A 20,877-nucleotide genomic window follows, 5' to 3' on the forward strand; every position below is an offset into this window, starting at 1 on the left:
TTCATCATTCTATTTTATCATTTTTTTTAGTTTTCAAAATTTATTTTATAATTACAAAGTCAAATGTCATTATGCCGAATTTTAATTATTAGAGTTAATTATTATGTACCGGCCTATTAGTTGACATCCACAATATGTGCCGACCGCGGACGCCTAAGGGGACAAAAATTACTCTGCACGCCACCCACCTACGTTTATATACCCTTTACACATAAAAAGCAAAAACAAACCCACTAATTCCTACAATATTACGAAATTACCCCATTTTAATTGTATCTTTACAAGGGTTTTTTCGTCTTTTTATATTTATAGAAATTGTTCGTTCCAAACGTCACTTTGCAGGCACCTTTGTTATCAACTGATTCCAGACCCCAATGTTCCAAAAACAAATAACATTTGCCCCTAAACTCTCCCTTAATTTTCCACTCATGCCCTTTCGTATTTCTCAAAGGTCCAACCGTAATTTTCCTGACTAGACGAGGGTACTTACTTAAATTCAACAGACAAGCTATACCGCCAACTTAGTACATTCTTTCTTCAATTCTCAGTTTTCTGAAAGAAAGAAAAAAACTCAGTTCGTAGCAAACAGTTAAAGAAAGAGAAAAAGCGCGCGCACTATAATAATCAGTTAAGATCATACCGTCGTGCCTGATTGCTTTCGCGCGCGTGTTTGTTTAGCGATGGCAGCCCCGCGTGCGGAACAAAGCCGAACCACCAGAGCTGCTCGTTCATCAGCCTCCTCGGCGGAAGCTCGGCCGACAGCGGTGGTGAAAAGAGTTCCGCTGCGGCAGCTGCTACGCGTGACATCAATCGCCGGTGGAATACAGTTCGGATGGGCCCTACAGCTCTCTCTGTTGACACCTTACGTGCAAGAGCTAGGAATTCCTCACGTGTGGGCCAGTATTATATGGCTTTGCGGGCCATTATCGGGCCTGTTAGTGCAGCCTTTAGTTGGGCATATGAGTGATCGTTGCACCAGTAGGTTCGGTCGCCGTAGACCGTTTATATTTGTGGGAGCCTGTTTAATTTGTTTCGCGGTTTTAATCATTGGTCACTCCGCCGATCTTGGATGGTTGCTTGGCGACAGAGGCACCACTAGACCGAGAGCTGTTGTGGTGTTCGTGATAGGTTTTTGGATTCTTGATGTCGCTAATAACATGACTCAAGGTCCTTGTAGAGCACTTCTTGCTGATCTTACTGGTAAGTTATCTTTTATTATCTTTTAATTTTTACTTTTTTATTTGTTGCATTAACATCAGTAGAATGAAACAAATGAAACCCTAGCTTTGATCAGAGTTATTTTTTGATTTAAATAATTATTCGATAGTGAAATGTTAAAATGGGATATTACCGTTTATTCGGCATCTTATATTTAATTAATTTAAAAAAGAATTAAGAAATGTGCTGATAATAGTTAGGATATTAACTTTAATTTGAAGAAAGTTGGATTGATGCTGACTTTACCTCTGTTAAAGGTGGAATTATTTCGGAATTACCGGTGTATTGTTTGGAAATTGGCTGATAGGAACTGGAACTAATTCCTAGTAATTAAAGAGACGTTTATGTCCCTGTAACTATGATTTAAAATTCCATTTTTATGTCTTTATTTAATTTTTTTGAGTGGGGGTGGGGTCGAGATTGGTTGTGGAGCAATTGTCAAATTAGCATTTGTTTATCAGGTGGGTTTGGTTTGGCACAGCTAGTTATAGATTTTTTATTGCTATTGACAATAACTTAGTGTGGTTAGTTTAATCTAATCCTAACTGTTAATGTAGGGGGGATTCATGTGTATATTATAATTTTCTAGAAGCTGTATAATAGATAGTTATTTTAAGTTTCTGCATTAACAATAATTGCTGGTGTAGTGATTCATGATTACAGCATTATATAACACTTATCATGCTTGTGCATGCTATAATTGCTTTGTTAAGTATACTGTGGATGCTAATTTTACCCTAGTTTTAATGCTGTACCATCTAGTATTCTGATACGTATTTACATGTCAATTTATCAATGACATGTGGTCTTTACCTCACAGAACTTTGATTTGCATGTTAAGTGGAAGGTTAAAATGTGGTTTAACTTGTGAAGGATAAAAGCGCATGTTGACAATAACTCATTTGGACCCATGTCTGACTTAGAGTTTTCTCTCTATTTGATATGCGCCTTTTATGAAGATGGGTGACATGGTAACTATATGTGCATATTAGTAGGTTTGCATATGCTTAGAAATCTTTAGAAGTTTTATTTTTCTGTTTTAGAAACGTTTCTATTTCCCAAACTCTCATAAACTCATACAAACATTTCCGGACCATTTCCATATATTAATAAAATTAGATACTTGTTTCCTACAAAAAAAACTAAAGAGTTATTTATATATTTTTTGAAAATTTATTAGTGAACTACAAATCTTATTATTCACCTTATCCATAATTCACAAATAAAATTTTCTTCTTCGTTCTTAAAATACAATCTCGATAATTCACGTTATTGTTTGTTATTAATTTAAAATTTGTTTATTTTCAATTGATTTATTTTATTAATTGTTATAAATATATAATAATCTGTTTGCATGAAGATGCATATTCTTTATCAATTTTATATATGTATATATATATATATATAATTTTTTTATTTTTAGTATTTATTAGTATATTCATTTATTTTAATTATTTACACATTTTCCCCACGTTTCCGTTTCTTAAATTTTGGAAAAATCCGTTTCGCCGTTTCCGTTTTTGTGCAACATAGGCATTAGGTGAACCGATGAAGTTTAATTTTTTTTATACCAAATTGTATGGATCATATAAGAATTTTATATATTTCAAACCAAACTTTTGTTTCAGTTTGTTTGGTTGAGTTTGCATCAAAGCGGACTGAACTTTTTTTACTTTTAAAACTAACCAAATCGATTAGTTAAATCAAACTGAATAAAATTTGTCGGTTCGGTTATTCGATATGGTTTGGTTTTGCACCCCTGGAGTATTGCGTGAATTCTTTTGTATAACATTGGACTGGTCTCAGTTTACAGACATCTTAATGTTTTCCTCTTTGAAGAAGTAAGAAGAAGAATCTCTTTGATTTGATTCTGTTTCATGTGAAAGTAATGGGCAAATCAAAAGAAGTCTCTTTAATTTTTTGCTCATGAATCTCTTATGAGAACAGATCTTATCTGTCATTGTAGATATAAGGATATATGTTGCATATACAGAAAAAAAGACACTGAATGGTTTGCACAAACAAAGATGTCTTCATCTTCAACTGGAATCCCAGCAAGTAATTGTTTAAGGATGTTTCACAAATTATTAAATTTAATTTCTTATGTACATGCTGCATACTGTATAAACAAAATAGTAGTGAACGATGATCATGGTTCTATTATTTCCAAATCACCAGGGCTTGCGTTTTCCTGCATTATACAATCTTTATTTATAAGAAAACTAAGGACCAATAAAATTTAGCAAATTTTGTATAATTGTTTTTTGGAAATTGTTTGTCATGTTAGGGAAGGATCACCGCAGGACACGAGTGGCAAATGCTTATTTCTCGCTATTCATGGCAGTAGGAAACGTCCTCGGTTATGCCACCGGATCATTCAGTTATTGGTACAAGGTTTTCCCATTTACTGTTACTCCTGGATGCAACATTGACTGTGCTAATCTCAAGTCTGCTTTCTATGTTGACATTGTTTTTATGGTAATCACTACATATCTAAGCATTACGGGAGTTCGAGAAATACCAGCAGGTTTGTCTGAAAGATCACCACTCATTAATGATGAAGTCTCAGAACAATCAGGTCATGCTGAAGAGGCTTTCCTCTGGGAGCTATTTGGGACTTTCAAATATTTCACATCGCCAGTGTGGACAATATTGGTAGTTACTGCTTTAAATTGGGTTGGCTGGTTTCCATTTCTTCTCTTTGATACTGATTGGATGGGCCGAGAAATCTATGGTGGTGAACCAAATGATGGACAATTTTATACAATTGGAGTTAGAATGGGAGCTTTAGCTCTGATGTTAAATTCAGTTATTCTTGGGTTAACATCTTTGTTCATGGAGAAGCTTTGCAGGAAGTGGGGAGCTGGTTTCATGTGGGGAATCTCAAACATTATTATGGCTCTTTGCTTTCTTGCAATGCTTATAACCTCCTATGCAGCTAAGCATATTGGCTACTTAGGTTATGATCTACCACCGAGCGGAATTGTAATAGCAGCATTGGTGATTTTTGCAGTTCTTGGTTTTCCGTTGGCGGTAAGTTATTAACTTTCTCGTAGTCCCGGCCTATGTTATATTTTGGTAAAGATTTTTGAGTCATGGATGTTTTGATGCTAAAAAATCTGTATAGAAAGAGTGAAGTCACAGCTTAAGTAATCGTGATTTACGAAATGTATCTGTGGCCTTTTCATGCTGAGGTTCATGTCTTCTATGGAATTTGACATAAAAAAAATTCAACCTCAGTGCTTGAAGGTCTAAAGAGTGCACTGTCTTGGAGTCTGGTGCCCCAAGTGCTCTCTACTTGGCAGTTCTTGAAGTTTAGATAAAAATATAGGATGTTCTGGTTTTGTATGACCTTGTAATTATCAGTTAGAATAGCTCAAAATATGGTGGGTCTTGGTCATTCTCTGTAAAGAAATGAGATCAATATTTGTTGCAATTTAACTGAAGCAAACTGATGTCATGGTTTATTTCATTGCAGATCACTTATAGTGTTCCATATGCTTTAATTTCGGCACGTATTGAGCCATTAGGACTTGGTCAAGGTAGGAATTTCCATTTCCATTTCCATATTTTTGTTGTTTTTTTCTTCTCTTTCTCCTGGTAGCTGATCTTGATGATTTTTTCTTGCAGGTTTATCAATGGGTGTTTTAAATTTGGCTATTGTGATTCCACAGGTTTGCCTTTGCTCTTATATATTCCTCTTTAATCTGTATGCTTAATATCTTGTTTTTCTTTACTATACTATATTAATTACTTTTGTAATATCAAACAAAGTGTAGTTACTTCTCTGCTTTAAAAAATAAGAAAAGACAGTAAAACCAAATCCAATATCTTCGTAGGTGTAATAAGAAGTTAAGAACTGCTGACTCATTTTGGTGAGTAGATAGTCTAGTATCTTTCACTTGTATTCGAGGGAACAGGCGAGTTAACTATAGAGTTGAAGCCAACTGGCCCTAGTTTAAGAAGGTTGTCTGGTGGTGGAGGGTGAAGGTTGGGTAAAAAACGTAATTTTCATGTATACCAACAAACTCAATAAGTTTAGGCATCATTTGGATTGAAGGTTTTTAAAATGGATAATGTCATAAAAATTCACCAACTTTACACGTTTTCTCAAAACGCCTTTTAAAACTTGCAATAAAGAAACTCCAATTTTCATTTTTTCCAAATCCATACACGGTACTGAGGTGGCATTCATTCATTGGTGCAATTTGCTGAGGCTGAGGTCAAACCAATGAATGAACGCGTCGTCAACATGTGTACGGATTTGGAAAAAAAATAAAAGTTGGTGTATCTTTATGACGAGTTTTTAAAGGCGTGATTAAATTGAGAAAACATGTAAAGTTGGTGAATTTTTATAACATTAACCCTTTTAAATCAATGGAGTTTACTAAATTCATGGATTTTCAATGAAATTTGAAATCCACGGATTTATAAATTTCTCAGTTTGAAATGAATATAAAATCCATCGGTTTATAGGGATAGGATATCTTTAGAATAATTAAATGTTGAATAAAATTTTCCTTATAGGAAACTCCTACAACCATTGACATGACATTTGTTGATTGACCTCTTTCAACACATTTAATATATCTACAAAGTTATAACTTTAGTTCCTATATTTTATTAAAAGTTATATTTTAATTATTTCGAGTAATTTTATTTTTTTTATTTTTTCAAATAATACTCTAAAACTATAATTCTTAATATCATTTTACCATGAATGAAAAATTAAATTAATGAAAATTAACTCATATATTAATACTAATATAGTCTAAATTTTTAATTTACTATTGTAACAATTATCTAAAATCATTTAAGTGTAACTTACCATAATTTTTAAAAATAAAAATGGATGAAATATATGTTTATCTAAAATAATGTATTATTTTAAAAAAAAAAATTAATAAAAGTTTTAGGTGATGGTGATGTCGTTGGTGGGGTCGGAGTGGTAATTGGGTCATTTATTTAAAGGCTGTGTTTTTTTCAAATTGGTGGTGTTTGGTTGATGATTTTTTATTTAAATATAACATTTAGCCACGTGCTACATACATGAGTGACATTTATATAATTCGTTATATATATATATATATATATATATATATATATATATGTATTACTTAAATTATTAAAATATATTACTATAGTTTGTAGTAAATTATTATAAATTATTAGATTGAAATTATAATACGTGATGATATTTACATGACCCGTTATCTTTAGTAAATATTAATTATATTACTATGTTTTATAGTAAATTATTATAAATTATTAAAATTGAAATCATAGTACGTGATGATATTTATATGACCCGTTATATATAATAAATATTAATATTATATTATTTTAATTATAAACTATCTTTTATTTTAATTAAAATTAAAATTGTAAAATGTTAGTGATATTTGTATAACCTTTCGTATATATTTAATATTAAATCTAGATTATACATCCTCGGGGGACATATCAAAATCATTCAGCCTATAATCTATTTATTTCTAAATGACCGATTAGATATTATAAGCACAAAACTTAGACTTTTATTAGCTAGTGAAATCAACATTCATTTAACGGTTTATAAGCCTACTTTGAATATTTATATGTTGTGGGTAAGAAATACCAAAATTTAAATTTGAACCATCAATTTGGAATTAGCTTAAAGTATTTGAATGTTTTAAACCATAATTCTTATGGTGTACAAATTAAACTGCAACTTTTTTTACGGAAATGGACTTCTAACCCAACTATGATTCCATTAGGAAAAGAGAAAGCAATCCTAATTCAGTTACAATTTAATACATACGGTAAATTTTTTTTTTTTTTTTATATTGGGATTAGTTTTTTTTTATTAAAATCAAATGTCTAACTACTATGCAATGTCCTTGAGTTCTTATGAATTGTACCCTTAATGAAACCTATTATCGTAATTTTGCCTGTCTCCCCCCCTTCCCACATATAAGATAGTTATAGATAGATAGATAGATAGATTAATCAGCGTGATGAAACATAGAATTTGGGTTATGAAGTGCTTTTCCAAAGAAAATGAAGATTTTGGGTTATAACGAGTCCTGCTGCAGAAAAGGCAATATCAATCTACTGAATCCAATTCTGTTGCTACAATGAACTTCATCCAGTTTCAGTTCATTTAATGCTAGCAGTAAATGTGCTGGCTTATTTGACCTGTAGGCACTATGGAAGCTAATTTTTAGCTTCTTACTGAAACTCTTGGAAAGTTGCGACTTTCAGAGAAGACTTTGATTTTTCAAAGAGAAATTAACATCTTGCTTGAGCCATTTAGTGATCAAACTAATCTTCTTTGCATACTCACGTGCATTTGGAGGACCGGGAACAGTTGCGGAGTCCCATGTGGACCATAAGTGGGGCAATTGCCCCCTTAATTTTCAAAAAAGAAAATTCCGAAGTAAAGTTAGTTAATTTGAGTTCTACTTTCTACATTATTTTTTTTGATGAATACTTTCTACAGTATTACATAGGAAAATATTATATGTTGACCCCCTTAATTTTAATGATTTCTAATTTTTACATGTTACACAAAAAAATATTACATTTTGCCCCTCTTAATTTCAATTCCTAGCTATGCTACTGACCAGCAAGGTGGAAACATTTATGTTTATGGTTTGCATTTAAGAGAAAAACTTTGAACCAGGGTAAAGTCTAATCATGCTTGATTTGTTACCATTGGAATATGCTTAGTTTTAAGTATGCATTTGACGAACAGATGCTATAGTGTTGAAGAACCAGTGCACCAGCAGGCACTCTAAATGTGTAAATTTCAATTGGGTTATTCAAGAAAATGTTTGAACTTTTGTGTTTCTCTTGTAAATCAAAAAATGCAATCTGATTAAAAGTAGTAGCCATTTTCTATATAAGAAAAATTTATTCATGGTAGTCTTTATGCTATAAGTGATTTTATTTTGCACTTTATTTGGCAATTGGACCAAGTGAATTTCCCAGTAGCCCAGTTTCTAGGTCAATGGAAATCAACCCAGTCGTATGACACTTTTTTATAAAGTTGTTTCTACTGATTTGGTATTAAATTTGCATTTTAAAACAGGTCATTGTGTCTCTTGGAAGTGGACCGTGGGATCAGCTATTTGGAGGTGGAAACTCACCGGCTTTTGCAGTTGGAGCATTAGCAGCCTTGACAGCTGGACTCATTGCAATCTTGGGTATTCCTCGATCTCGTCCCGCAAAGCATAGGGCCCTCCCTTGAGGTATTCTTTGTGCTATTTTTGCTGATGTCCATCAAGTATGCAAAATTTTAAGTAGCAAGTTCTTTGTGCTATTTCCTACATCTGTTGATTAAAATATGTATGTACTTCTGATACCTCCTTTGTGAACTTCCCTTTTCTTTTTTCCTGTTTTATATTCTAGAGAAAGGCTCACTTGCAAGTTGCAAATTCATCCTATCAATCGTCAGCTTAGTATTTGTACCGACTATGAGGGGAAGGTGCTTTCATCTGTTAAAATGCAATCCTGCGTTTCTAGAAAACCCTGAATTTTCATGGATTAGAAGCTTTGGGAATTTGTTAAAATGCAGAGGCCAATCAACACTAGTTAAGAACAGTAGAAAAGGTGCGGACTCGAGATTCAAGGTATATGGATTCTGCTTGCAATATACCCTGCATAGATTTAGAGAAGGTGCAACTGGAAGTTTATATGTAAACGTCGGTTACAAGAAACTCAGTTAGTTCGAGATTAGTGTGGTAGCCATTGATGGGTGAGACCATTAGTTTAAGTTCAGCAAAGAGTCTATACCATTGAAAATAAGTCTGTTTGCTACCTGTGGAAAAGTGAAGCACTGGATTACCACCAAGGACTAGTTCTTTACCAACAAGTTGCTGACTGATCGGGATTTATTCTTCGAGAGGAAGAAAAAACACAATTAATATAATAAATAAATAGAAGATTGAAATGTTTGATTGCGCATCGGTGGTCCAGGCACGATGCACTGGAATCTCGTGCAATTTTTTGTGCTTAAATTTGGTTTTATGAATGTGGTGAACTGTGCTTGGTGGGCATCAGTAAAAATATGAGTTGTGCTGATGGAAACCCTGATGGAGACATGTCTTTCATGCTTTGATTTCTCAAAAAAAGATTGATTGATTTTTTTTTTATAGAAGGTATCATCCTTTATGATTGTACAAAACAATACTAGAATAATTATTTTTTGAAATTGCTCGAGTCGGAGGATTGGAATAAATTCTTATGTTTATTGCACTTATAGTATCTATGAAAGCCTGTGTTTTTCTTCAATGCGCCCATGAGTTAGCCTCAGAATCATTTAAAAAGACTGACATTTTGGTAGCAAATAGTGGAGCTTAGCTTAGCGCGGAGTCTGAGGTTCATTCTGGAAGCAACGGCATGGCAGAAGAAGTGATTAAAGAAATTCTATGCCAGACTAGCAGAATAATTCCATTATAAATGGCTGAATTACTCTTGGTACGTGATGAAAACTCTAGAATGTGTAATTATTTTTGCATGTCAGAAATCTAGGGAAAAGAAGTTGGGAATATTATAAATTGATGAAAGCATGCATTTTAGTAGACAAGTCGAATCCAGCTACAAACTCACAAGCATGTTGACATGTGTGGTTTATAGAGAGATAAGGACTTGATTGTTCTGAAAGTTTGAGCATCAACCTTTTTCAGGAAAGAATCTGATGAATTTGTTCCAATTTCGTCCATGTCAAGTCCTGAAAATGTGTTGTAACTTGCATTTGGCATATGATTTAGTAGTTTATTATTATTATTATTATGCCAAGAAAATTCCTTTTCTGTGAACTCTCCACTAGAACAACAACTTGCTGTAAAATGATTTTTTCTGATTGACAGTACCGAGTGCAATGGCATCACCACCACCACCATGTGATCCTAAAACTTGTCATTTTCTCTTATTACAATTTTAGAGCCAACCCCACTTCCCTATCAGGATTTTTGCTAAATTCGAAATTGTTCTCCTCTTTTGCATTCTTTAATCACATATAATCTCTATTTAATCTTTACACTAATATTTGTCTATTGGTTGCATTTCATGACACGTAGCTTTCATCTACAGAACTGGAGACACATGGAATCTGACATGGACTTCAGGAATACGCAGTGATTACATTTCTTTCTTTCTTCTGAAGCTCATCAGACTCAGAATTTTTCAAAAAAAATGAAAGTTTTTGGAAGTTCTGTATTAGTTTTGGGAAGGTGGTGATGATGCTCTGGTCTGGCGGGTTTACAGAAACAGAACTGAATGCACAGAGAAACAGACAGAACCAGGGGGGGCTGTTGGTGGTAGAGGGAGACAGAGATGAGTCTGTTGTGAAAAAAGGGATACAAAGTAAATGGTTAGAATTGGAGCACGTAATTATTTCTCATTCCATCTGCCTCTTCTCCATACGGCCATTTACTGTGTCTGTCACCCCCACCATTAACACTCGCTCACAGTGGTCCCTTTTATGAACAAAACAAAACAAACCACCTACCTCCACATACTTACATTAGATAACCTTTTTAATCCCTTACTCTATTTGTTTCATTTTGTTTTAGTTTCATTAATTTTCAAAAGTACCCATTATCTAAAAGATTCCACTAGATTTGACACATTATTAGTATTATTATTACCTCCCTTTTTGTTTTATTGGCTTAATCCCAAGTTACCCACCAAGCACCAACATAGCATCATCTTGTTCCCCCATTTTCATATTATCCCCTCTTTGTATTCATAGTCATAGTTCAAGAAAAGGGTAGTTTAAGAAATTGATGAAAATGAATTCTTTTATGAGATTTGAGGATCTTAAGCAAATCTTTATGATTGCAAAATCGGATAGCCATATATGCAAAGAAACTCCACCATGAGTTAATAATAAATTTTTAGTTCAACTAATCTATTCGTTTGACAACATGAGTTAGTTCAAGTGGTAATAGATCTCAAGTTCCGGTGACCGAGGATACCTGTGAAATTGTATAATTCTTTTTATAACACATAAAGTGGTGTGAGATAAAAAAAAAAAGATGATCAATTCTTCTTCTTTCATCCATAGCACTTATTAGAAGGCCCAAAAACAGATGGGGCCTTAGAAACAGAATTTACACAGTATTGTCACCTATGAAATTGGGGCATTGAGACAACAAAGATCATGGCTTGGGGAAGGTTTTAGGGTTTGATCACATGGGTTGTAAAATAATCAAAATCTTCTCTTTTTTTATTTTATTTTTTTGGCATGCATGCTGTTTTTACAACATGCAAACCCCCAAACGAATAACACCCATTCTCCTTCCAAACAAATTCCATTATGCTCCTGTCATTTCACAAAACACAAGTAGGGGAATTTGCTTCTTCTATATCCAACTCAATCCCACTACTCATTATCAATCTAAAGATTAGCTTTTTCATTTTCGGTTAACGCACTAAAACCCCCATACAATATATATTAAAAACCCTAAAACAGAGGTTTTAGTTTAGGGTTTTATTAAACATTATCCATAGACTAATATTAATTTAACAAAATGCCACCATTAACAACCAAACTTACATGGTGAAGCAGGCTATGACGGTGGAAAAATATAATATATTCACCAATCAACCCAAAGCATGCTGTTTATTCCCTACACTAAAACAGATTCATGCAGTTACTGATTAACCTATCAACGAGCTATATTGCTCAAATGGAATAAACGCCGGGTTGCATTCTGCTAAGATCATTGACTTACTTTTTTCTCACAAGCGCTCCTCCCTAATAATAAAAGGAAATAAAGAATTAACCTCATAGGAGAGGACGGACCCCTCCTCTTCTTCTTTTCTATTTTCTCATGCATTTTCATTAGTATGCACTTTTCTTAGAGCATTTTCTCATCAAAAATCAAAATCATGACACGTTTCTTGGAATCCAAACAGTAGGACCCAATTCTTTCAAGTATATATATAGCCACATCTCTCTCTCGCCATCTTCAGAACTCAAATCCCTCTCTAAATCAAACAAATTAACCATACAATAAAAACAACTCTTTATTACCATTAAACATTTTTTATTTAGTTTTTGTAATAAGTTTATCCAATAAAAAGATTTAATTTCTGTTGTGTGCCTTGGTGGATATGTGCAACCCAAAGCCATCATCTCCATCCTCATTTCTTTGTCCCAAGAAAACCTGTTTCTCTATACCCAACAACAAAAGTATGGATCTTTATCCTCATGATGTTGAAGAGCAACTACATAGATGGCCTACTCCTTCTGAGGTAAGGAACACTAATTTTCTTACAGATATAACATAAATAAATACCTTTTAACGTTTACATAACCCAAGACCGTACTCTTTTTTTATGGATATGAAAAAAAAAACAAGAACAGTAATACTAATCATTTTTAGTCTCTGCATTCATCAGGTTTTGCAAGAAATGAAAGCTATCGGGAGGATCTCAGGCCCAACAGCAATGACTGGTCTTATTCTGTATTCTAGAGCTATGATCTCCATGCTTTTTCTTGGTTATCTCGGTGAACTTGAGCTAGCCGGTGGTTCTCTTTCGATCGGCTTCGCTAATATAACCGGTTACTCTGTTATCTCTGGACTCGCTATGGGAATGGAGCCGATTTGTGGTCAAGCTTATGGTGCTAAACAAATGAAGCTCCTTGGTCTAACTCTTCAAAGAACTGTTCTTCTTCTTCTTTCTATTTCCGTTCCCATCTCTTTCATGTGGATTAACATGAAAACTATCCTTTTATGGTGCGGTCAAGATGAAGAAATATCTTCCATGGCTCATACTTTTATTATTTTCTCTATTCCTGATCTTTTTTTTCTTTCTCTTCTTCACCCTCTTCGAGTTTATCTCAGAACTCAAAATATTACATTGCCCTTAACTTACTGTTCAGCTATCTCTGTTCTTCTTCACGTCCCGTTAAATTTTCTCCTCGTTGTTCACTTCAAACTGGGTGTCCCAGGAGTTGCTATAGCCATGGTTTGTACAAATCTCAATCTTTTTCTTTTGCTCATTTCTTTTGTTTACTTCTCCGGCGTGTATAAAGATTCTTGGGTTTCTCCGAGCTCCGATTGTCTTAAAGGCTGGTCGTCTCTGCTTGCTTTAGCGGTTCCGACTTGCGTCTCCGTTTGTCTCGAATGGTGGTGGTACGAGTTCATGATAATGCTGTGCGGTCTTCTTGTCAATCCTAAAGCTACAATTGCTTCAATGGGTATATTAATCCAAACAACTTCATTAGTCTACGTGTTCCCATCGTCTCTAAGCTTAGGTGTCTCCACCAGAGTGGGGAATGAACTCGGGGCTAACCGGCCGGCGAAGGCTCGAATATCGATGATCGTTTCGCTTTCTTGCGCGGTCGGATTGGGTCTTTTAGCCATGACTTTCACAACATTGATGAGACATCAATGGGGGAGATTTTTCACTAATGACCCGGAGATTCTGGAGCTGACGGCTATTGCATTGCCGATTGTTGGATTATGTGAGTTGGGAAATTGCCCACAAACAACAGGTTGTGGAGTTTTAAGAGGAAGTGCTCGGCCTACAGTTGGAGCCAACATAAATTTAGGGTCATTTTACTTGGTGGGTATGCCAGTAGGAATGTTGATGGGTTTTGTAGCTAAAATGGGATTTGCAGGGTTATGGCTTGGGTTACTTGCAGCTCAAGGCTCATGTGCTTTACTCATGATTTACGTTCTTTGCACAACAGACTGGTTGGTTCAAGCAGAGAGAGCAAGACAGCTTACACAATCATCAAAATCAGATGAAGGTGACGGTAATTGTAATAATAACATGATCATCAAGATCATCAAGAATAAGGGCGTTGAAGAGATATTGTGCATTGATGATGAGCTTGTGAAGTCAACTTCACTCGAAACAGACCCTCTGCTCCTCATATCTACTACTACAACACCAACAACTGTGCATTAAATTTGAGTTTCGTATTTCAAAAATATTTCCCCACCATTTTTGCCCCACTTTTGAGGAGCTCATATTGTGAATTTTCATTTATTAGACTTCCTATTTTCTTTTTTACTATATTAATTCTACTGTATAACCTACCTTCTTCTTTTTTCTTCAGTTTCTTTTTTAAGTTTCATTCCCATAATGTTGTATTATTAATAACATTTGTAGAAATAGAATAGACATACTTTACATAATTTACCTTGTTGCACAAAAACTTGTCGCATTTTACGTTTTATGTACTTATTTATTATAACTTGTTCTTGTAAAATACTATGATATATTTTACGGTTTTTTCTTTATGCGTTTCATTTATGTGATAGGAGAGTGAAGGAATAAGAGATTGATGGTGAGAAAGAAAAGAAGAATTAAGGTGTCGGTTGTTTTCAAAGCTAACTTTCTTGTTGTTCCTTTCCTTATCAGGAAAAAACCTTGACTACCTAAAATAGAAAAATTAGCATAATCTCTTTATAAACTTTGGCCTAATTAAACCTCTCTTTTTCTCTCTATCTCAATCAATATATCTTCTTATAGCTACATAACCTACTTCTAATTATAACTACTTTTGTTTCATTATTACTAATAAATAGCATCTTGGTGACTTTTAGTAATAATATCAATTATATAAAGGAAAAATAACATTCCTCTTTTTATTCTTTTGTTTTATCTAATTTCCTCTAGAGTGAGTGTGGAATAAAGTTTTCTAATAATGATTTTTTAATTTAATAAATTTCCTTCCTCTTATTAATAAGAATGTGCATTAAGAGTTGGACTTTAATTTAGACCTTTCTTTTAATATCTTTAATTCGCATAATTGTTCCATTTTACTTCATATTTTATTCTTTTCTGAATTACCTAATTTCCACTTTTGCCTTTTAATTGTTAGCCTAACTTATGATTCACTTTAACCATTCATTACCAATAAAAACAAAAAACAAAATTCATGTCCTTTTCAACTTTTTCACTTATCTATCTTATGACAAAAAAGGGCCCTTGTCATTTTTATCTACTAGTTAAATTTGTTATTCTTACACCTTTTAATTTTTGTTTGTAATCTTCTATTGTCAAAGTAAATTTAATTTGGTAATCTTCTATTGTCAAAGAAAAACAGATGAATACACCAAATAACTAAGAGGATGCCTACAATTATCATACAATCAGGTGATGTTATCACTAACTAATTATATGTAATGCACAATGTGTTTGATATTATTATTGAACCCATAAATTTTTAATTAATTATATAATAAGATGTGTCTTAATTAATTAATTGTCTAATATGATGTTAGAATATCTATAATAGAAAAGTTAGATTTCAATATTTGTCAAGTCAAATTATTACCAAGCAAGCTCTCATTAATCCACTCTTCCGTATTTTTTTTCATTTTTTAAAAATTTCTGATATTCAATAATTAAATTAAAAGTTCTAGAGTTTACTACTTGAAAAATTTACAGCACATAATAAAAGTAATATGCCGTAGATATGTGCATGAGTTAGTTCGATTTGATAATAGACAAATAAAAAATGTTCAATTTTTAAAGAAAATAAAAACCAAACAGAAAAGGAATCCTTTTATGGTGTGGTCAAGGTGAAGAAATATCTTCCTTGTTTATATTGTCTTCTTTATTTTGAAAAAAAAAATTTGGTTTGATTCGATTTGATTTTCTAGTTTAACCAAACTATAAAAATAATTTTCTTTTTAAAAATTTAAAGAAAAAATAAAAAGTTGATAGTTTTTAAATTTAAAAATTAAATCTAAGCAAAATTGTTATATATTGTATATTTTAATCCTTTTTTTCAAAGCTTAAAATACATTTTAATCATTTGACACATACAAAAGTAATGTTATTCTTAGGAACATTTCGCTTAAAGAAACTAAATTATATAGATGTAGTTCAATTCTTTCAGTCTTTTTATTTTTAAATTAAAAGCAAAACTAAAGTAAAAAAATTTAAATATGTACTATAAATCGAATTGACTATTTTCTAATTCGGTTTGATTTTTTTAGGTCTGGTTCAATTTTTGTATACCCGTAGTATGTATTGTAGTGTAGTGGACAAAGGAAAACAGTGAAGAATGACGATATTGGGCAGCAGGAGCATCAGAGAAGAGGGGGGGCCTGTTTGAAACTGAAGAAACAAAATGCCTCTGTCTGCTTCTCTCATGACAAATTTACTCCCAATCCCTCTGCTTTCCCCACCTCCATTTTTCCCCTTTTCGAACCATACTAGAAAACAGCGAATTACCGACGGAAAATTTCTTATTTAGCGACGAATTTCATCCTTTTATCGTCGGGAACCTGATTTAGCGACGGATTTCAGTCTTTTAACGACGGAAATTATGTTGCTAAAATGCTACATTTTTAATTTTCTACGCCAATCATGTTCATGATAATATCAATCATTATGCCAGTCGTTTGCATGAGCTAGTAATTCAATGGTCGAGTGCCTGCTTTACGAATTCCAGCTAACTTTTCAATTCTCAAGTGCTATAGTCTCGTATATCAATAATTGGCGATTAACACTCTATGTAGTTCAGTTGTTATTTATATTGTTGCGAAACAATAAAATTATTAAATTTATTTGAACTGGTATTTTCATATTAATGCTATTGCCTGGTAAAACTGGCGCTAACTAATGAGTCCAATTCCTGATAACTTTAATAAAATTGATATGTATATATGCACAAAAACTTACACAAACATACAAAAAAATACATGTATAAAATTGAATTATACACATATTATGCATAGAGAAACACACAAAAAGAGGGGTGGGATAACATGGGGGATGGCCCATTACATTGTTGTTTTTGAGTGGTACACGTTAGACCATCTATATATTTTGTTACATGTAATCTTTTTTTGCTTATAATAGTATATAATAATAACTAGTGCTACAAACCATTAATTTCTCTGTATCTTTACTTTTTCTTATCTTGTTTTTGTGTATATTTTTGTCTTCATATTTCTTTATCTGTATCCTTGTATAACTCCATCACCATTTGTTATTGTGGCAACGATCTATCGTTGTAATGTGTGGTGTGGCATCAACATTTACTGGATCATCATCTCTTTCGTTCCTTTTCCAATCAAATTTCAATTATTAACATGACTCGAGTCACTACGAGTACGACTTCCATTTCTCTTTAGAGTAATCCTTTCTAGTAAGTCGCAAACCCTAATTTTGACCGTAATAAGGTCAACATTACTAATTAGGCCTAATGGATCAGACAATCCAAATTCTTTTGATTTTTAACAATTCTAACGAAAAAATTTAAATTCTTTACCTTTAGACTAATTTCAAATGTTCACAACGATTTTAGTCAATTTGTGTCAATCGATTTTGGCGAGTATCCAACCCTATGTGGCCTCCCTCTACTAAAATACCATGTCGACGTGGAATCTATAAATTCTTTTTTAACCTTATACAATTCTAACTAAAGTTTTATTTTATATTTATAATTTTAACTCAGATGGAGTGAATTGGCTAAACTCGTTGAAAATGTCTGAAATTGAACTAAAATTGTAAAGTTTCCGCTTTAGTTAGAATGATAAAACTAAACAAATGTAGTTTTCTGGTTCATTCTGCAAAGTTTGGAATTTGAGATGAGAGATACAATATATATAAAAAAGAATCACATTGGATTGCATAAGCATACGGTAAAAAAACAGAAGATGCTGAATGCAAGTTGAAAGGTTAATGACAGAAGTTTGGTGAGTGTTCGTGCACATCGGTACTGATGTACCGCAGTTTAGATAAATCGGGAGCCCCCTTGAAGTCCCCCATTCTAACACGACAATTTCGTTCCTTTCAATATTAATTTTGCCAAGGGTCCTACTGTCTTTTATTTTTCTATAGCCCCCCACATTCTATTGGATTGGACCCCTTCAATTCCCCCCTTTTCTAATAATTAAAAAAAGGATCCTATAATAAGTTGGTACTCCTATACGTCCTAACTCCCACTTTTTAGCTAGCTCCTTATATTTAAGGTTTAGCGTTTACGGTTACTTCATAAGAAAATTTAATATGAACCCAAAGGAAGAACATACGATTATATATAGCGGACATTACTACTCCCTCTAATTCATATTATATAATATTTTAGGTGATAAACCATGTTTCAGATTAATTGACGTTTAGGGGAAATAATTATTTGAATATAATTAATGCTTTCAAGTTTCGATATATTTAAACAACTTTTTTTCCATCATACCCTTCTTTATTTTTTTTGGTAAGCCCATCCGGTTTCCAAAACTTCGCCCTGACTAATCCGGATCCGACCCGCGTCGCGCACCTGGCATGGTGGGTGAGTCTGCCAGTGGGAATTTTCTGCATTCACAAGGACTCGAACCCGAGATCTTGCTTAAGCGATATCAAGTCGCTTACCACTTGGACCAACTACATGAATGAGCAGAGTTATTATAAGGATAGTATATTGTTTTACACATATTAATCACTCTTCTTAATCTTTGTATATAATCTTAAAATGTCACATAATGTGGAATGGAGGGATTATGGTACAATGTAATATGACAATTTAATTTAGAATTCAAGGATTAGAGCTTCAACACATCACATGGAGTGTTGTATATGTATAGCGTTTAACTCAATAGGGATCAATAAGAAATTTGAGGGAAATTTATATGTAGATCTTTCTAAAAAAATCAATTTTTTATTAAAAAGGTTAATCACTCAAAATGAGGTTGAGTGTATGCTTGTTTACTTGTTTGTAAGAATTAATTTCCATACTAGTGAGTAGATAAAAATTGGCTTAATATATAATTTAATTTTTGAATTATAAATTTTATTGCATTAGATTTTTACAAAAATTGGTTTAATATATAATTTAATTTTTAAATTATACTATTTTATTCTATTAAATTTTAAATTATTTTTATTTTCTAATTAAATAACTTTTGATTTTGTTCTATTTGACTCTTCAAACCGTTCGTAAATGACACGCGCGCTGACATGAAAAATAATCTGACTTTGTTCTATTTGACCCCTAAATTATATTATTTTAATCTATGACACTTAACTAATTTTTCCCATTACACATCTAAACTACTTTTTTTTCCCATTTAACCTCTTAGACAATGTATTAATTTTAAAAAGAGTATAAATATGCCCTTCATGTTTAAAATAAAGAGAAATGTCTTTTATATATTTTTTGAAAACTCATATAAGGCTTAAATGCTTTAAAAATCATGAACTTTAGCGTGTTTTGTAATTTTAACACGAATTTTCGATTTTGACAATTTGATACATGAACTAGCAATTTTTTTTTTTGCAATTCTAAGCACCAAGCAATTTTTCTCGCTAATATGTACATCGGAATAAAAACTGTTTCAGTGTCCACATCGACATCTTTTAAACAAAAAAATTCTCGATGTTTAAAATTGCAAAAAATCAAACGTTGGCGTTTAAAATTGCTAAAATTGAAAGTTTGTGTTAAATTTACAAAACACACTAATTTTTTTGATTTTGAAGCAATTAATATAGTAAATTTATGTATTTTATAATCATTATTAAAGAAAGAGACAAACTCCTTTTGTTATTGTTGAATTGTAAAAAAAAATGTTTACATGTACAAGAATTGATATCATGTAATTACTTGATTAATTTTAAATATTTTTTATTTATTTTTTTACCGTCGTCAACAAAGTGCAAAAATATTATCAGAATTTAAAATAAATATTTTTAAAAAAAATTATGTCATCGTACATAAATTCATTTACATGCTTTTAAGTATTCATGCTAGACATATAGTTAAAAATTAAATAATTGCATTTTCGAGAGATTAAAAGTTTAAATGTATAATAAGAAGAAAAAATAGTTCAGTGGTTAAATAGAATAAAATAGTATGCTTTAATATTGTCACGACCCAAATCCGAGGGTCGCGACCGGCGCTAGGGAATGGGAGTGGTTGCTCCGAAACCCGTAGCAAGCCTAAAAACCTTTATAAATTTTTCGCGTTTTAAAACATAAAAAGGTTTGCAACCTCGTTGTGGAAACACTTTAACACCTTTATTAAAAACGCGATCGCAATTCAAGATCATATATCACATATGATCTGTTTTCAGAAAATATCGTTAAAACCTTTCTCTCGTTTAACGAAAACACATTTCTGAAAACTGGGTCTTAAGACCCTGATTGTATTTAAAGAAACTAGAGCGCAAACATCAATCTCAATTGACGCACCTGCTCTGTTTCCAATACAATCCTAAAATGCTATAAACATAAAACCAGTGTGGCTCTCAAACAACTGGTCATAGCATTTTAGAAAACACGCAGCTTTTCAAACATATATTATATACAATAGTTCAAATCAGAGTTTATTAAAATAAGATGAACTATTGTAAACATAAAGACAGACTTCCTGGTACCCAACTACTTGCAGCTCTAGAGGTATGGCTGATATTGACTTCCAGAATTACTGTGGAAGTCTGACCTCGTACTTGATAACCTGAAAGATAACGTTGGGGAGGGTCAGAAATATAAATATTTCTGAGTGAGTCTACAATTTTACAATTGAATATTCAAATCGCAAATACATAAAACATTTGTATATGTAAAATATTACCAATTAGTCGATCCAGATGAAACCCTACAAGACAGACTATTGTATGGGTTTCAACCTACACAATATAGGCCTTAGACCGTGAACTGAATCACTGCCGTCTAAGCCGGGTGTCTGGACCGTAACCGTGAAAC

At 32.7% G+C, this 20,877-nt stretch overlaps 2 protein-coding genes across 2 annotated transcripts; both read left to right on the forward strand.

Annotated features, from left to right (window-relative positions):
* The first annotated feature begins 338 nt into the window (after positions 1-338).
* Positions 339-9,456, forward strand: LOC126680722 (sucrose transport protein SUC4). Its single transcript, XM_050375906.2, has 6 exons — positions 339-1,200; positions 3,506-4,251; positions 4,697-4,760; positions 4,849-4,892; positions 8,291-8,450; positions 8,611-9,456. Exons 1-5 carry the CDS (start codon positions 681-683, stop codon positions 8,447-8,449), a joined length of 1,533 nt encoding a protein of 510 aa, XP_050231863.1. The 5' UTR covers positions 339-680; the 3' UTR covers position 8,450; positions 8,611-9,456.
* A 2,628-nt stretch (positions 9,457-12,084) lies between these two features.
* LOC126680715 (protein DETOXIFICATION 48) lies at positions 12,085-14,454 on the forward strand. Its single transcript, XM_050375892.2, has 2 exons — positions 12,085-12,462; positions 12,610-14,454. The coding sequence occupies exons 1-2, from the start codon at positions 12,322-12,324 to the stop codon at positions 14,125-14,127; spliced, it is 1,659 nt and encodes a 552-aa protein (XP_050231849.1). The 5' UTR covers positions 12,085-12,321; the 3' UTR covers positions 14,128-14,454.
* Positions 14,455-20,877: the final 6,423 nt, after the last annotated feature.

This window comes from Mercurialis annua, linkage group LG1-X (genome assembly GCF_937616625.2).
Source record: "Mercurialis annua linkage group LG1-X, ddMerAnnu1.2, whole genome shotgun sequence".
Classification (NCBI taxonomy): Eukaryota; Viridiplantae; Streptophyta; class Magnoliopsida; order Malpighiales; family Euphorbiaceae; genus Mercurialis; species Mercurialis annua.